General features: G+C 43.9%; 1 protein-coding gene across 1 annotated transcript in view; it reads left to right on the top strand.

The window, feature by feature from the left end:
* Positions 1-2,520, top strand: part of LOC107601629 (phosphofurin acidic cluster sorting protein 1-like) — a 34,801-nt gene that overhangs the window by 25,271 nt on the left and 7,010 nt on the right. The window contains exons 8-11 of the mRNA XM_016293880.1: positions 64-135; positions 1,645-1,766; positions 1,855-1,987; positions 2,190-2,294. Coding sequence (XP_016149366.1) covers positions 64-135; positions 1,645-1,766; positions 1,855-1,987; positions 2,190-2,294 — 432 coding nt within the window. The remainder of the gene's footprint in view (positions 1-63; positions 136-1,644; positions 1,767-1,854; positions 1,988-2,189; positions 2,295-2,520) is intronic.

Genomic DNA, 2,520 nt, shown 5'->3' with positions numbered 1-2,520 from the left:
CACACACACACACACACACACACACATACACATGTAAATCAGTGCTGATGACTTCCTGTGCAGGCTGCTGACTTCCTGTCGGTGGAGGGGTGTGAGACGGCCGGCTCGCGGCAGCAGGAGGACACCAGCGGCGGGGTGAGAGCTCAGCCTCACACACACCTGACGCAGCACAGCTTCAGCTCCTCATTCTGATTGGCTCACAGCACATTCTGTGTTCCTTTATTTTTAGCATTCAAGGCATTCACTTTGCTCTTTTTCCTGCCCATTAATTCCCATCCAATCCCAACTTAACAGTACCTGTGCTGAGAGAATAATAATACTAATAAATATTCAATTTACCAATGACATTGAAGTGTAAGAGTTAAAAACTAAGTCACTTCAAAGATGGAATAATGCATTCTTGTCTTAAAATAGATAAAGGTTCCCACATATTCCCAAATAGAATATTTAATCTTTAATTGTTTTTAGAGGCATCATTACTCTATGGTTTGGATGACTTACGCACTCGTAGTACTCTCCTTCTGAAAGCAAACGCTTGTTTTCTGTCTTCAGTTATTTAAGCATTGCCTCCTCTTATTGGGTCAGGATGGATTCTAAAACTAAACGTTGAATTCAGAATATTCAGAAACAGAATCCTCTCAGCTGAACGTGTGCTAGATCTGCAGGGTTCACGTGTTTCTCATCTCTGGGCTCAGTTTGTTCAGCTGATCTCGGTTGACTGTAATGAATATGATGGGGAATTCTCAGCTGGATCAGATCAGTTCCTTTCACTCTGTCCCATATTTAAGTTGTATATTTTTTTAACAAATGAAGCCTGCTGACACCGGTTTGGGTGGAGATGATCTGATCTGAGATCTGTGCTGATCTGTGCTCTAATTGAGCTCCGCCCTGCATGTCGTCTCTCTTGCCCTTTCCCTCGCTGTGAGTTTCCTACATTATTCAGGCCGAGAGGAAGTGAGCTGCCTGCCTGCTGTGACCTCTGACCTTTACTTCTGACACAGACGCAAATACGCATAAAACCAGTGTGCCATGAAATACGTAATGTAATGCGTGTTGTAAAAATCGCGAGTAAAAACAAAAGAGAAAGAAAAGCTTACAGCTGCATGAGTCGTGACTGTCACGTTAGCCTGATGGGACCAAACTCTTTGTGATTTTAAAACGTAAGACAGCACACAGATTTGAAGACCACGGTAAGATTTAACTTCTACTGTTAATAAGATTGTGGTAGCCTACTATTAGATGGATAGCCTAAATGTCCTAATTCAGATGGGCTACCTGAAGGTAAACAGCTGGGAAATAAATCTCATGTTTATTTTAGATCTGTGTCGCTTGCAGAAAAAGGCTTCCCAAAACAAAGTTGGAAAAGTCAGATTTTCATGATATGTCACCTTTAATATTTTTGTGGAAACTGTGATATTTATTTTTCAGGATTCACAGATGAATAGAAAGTTAAAAAAACAGCATTTATTTGAAACAAATCTTCTACAGCATTATAAATGTCTTTACTGTCACTTATTTTAATGCATCACTGATGAATAGAAGACATATTTCAATGACACCGTGTCAGATGTTGTTTATGTGAACTATTCCTCAAAGAAATCATATGATGAGTTCATTTATTCGTCTCTCGCTGTGTTTCTGCAGGAGGTGGATGCAGAGCATCATGGGATAGTAATGGCAGATGTGTCAGAGCCCAGCAGCGATCGACTGAACAGCTCCGGTGGGAAACTCTGCAAGACTGAGTCCCAGAATCACAGCAGTCCCAGGTACACGTTCACACGCGTCTTTCACAGGCTTTGTGAAAGTGAAATGACCTGCTTGAGTGAGTGGGATCTCTGTCTTTATGACCTCCAGTAAAGCGGAGAGCAGGGTCCCGCGGCGCGCTCGCAGCACATCCATGAAGGACAGACAGAACTCCCGAGCTCAGAGCGAGCGCACCATCAGCGTGGACAGCGAGTATTCGCTCGACAGCCGCTTCAGCTCACAGGTGCGTCAGATCTCAAGAGAACACACCAGATCAACACTCCTCTGTCACTCCAACAGAATCAGTAAAAGTGACTTTATTCTGATTTCAGGTTGATAGTGACCACAGTCTCATCATGTGTCCATTACCTTTTATTGTGTGAATCATTTGTATGTGTATATCTGCAGAGAGGGAGTTTAGTTTCATGTGTGTTTGTGTTGTGCAGGTGCCCAGGAAATCAGTGTATGATCAGCTGAATCAGATCCTGATCTCAGACGAGAGACTCCCAGAGAACATCATCCTCATCAACACTGTGGACTGGCAGGGCCAGGTGTGTGTCCACGTGTGAGTGTGCATGAGTGTGACTGTGTGAGAGTGCGTGAGTGTGAGTGTGAGTGTGTGTGAGAGTGTGTGTGTGTGTGTGTGTGTGTGTGTGTGTGTGTGCGTGTGTGAGAGCGTGTGTGCGTGTGTGTGTGTGTGTGTGTGTGTGTGTGTGTGTGAGTGAGTGAGAGAGAGAGAGAGTGTGTGTGTGTGTGTGTGTGAGTGTGTGTGAGAGT

The sequence above is a fragment of the Sinocyclocheilus grahami genome, unplaced genomic scaffold (genome assembly GCF_001515645.1).
Source record: "Sinocyclocheilus grahami isolate Dianchi unplaced genomic scaffold, SAMN03320097.WGS_v1.1 scaffold309.1, whole genome shotgun sequence".
Lineage (NCBI taxonomy): Eukaryota > Metazoa > Chordata > Actinopteri > Cypriniformes > Cyprinidae > Sinocyclocheilus > Sinocyclocheilus grahami.
This window is presented reverse-complemented; position numbering and strand designations above follow the sequence as displayed.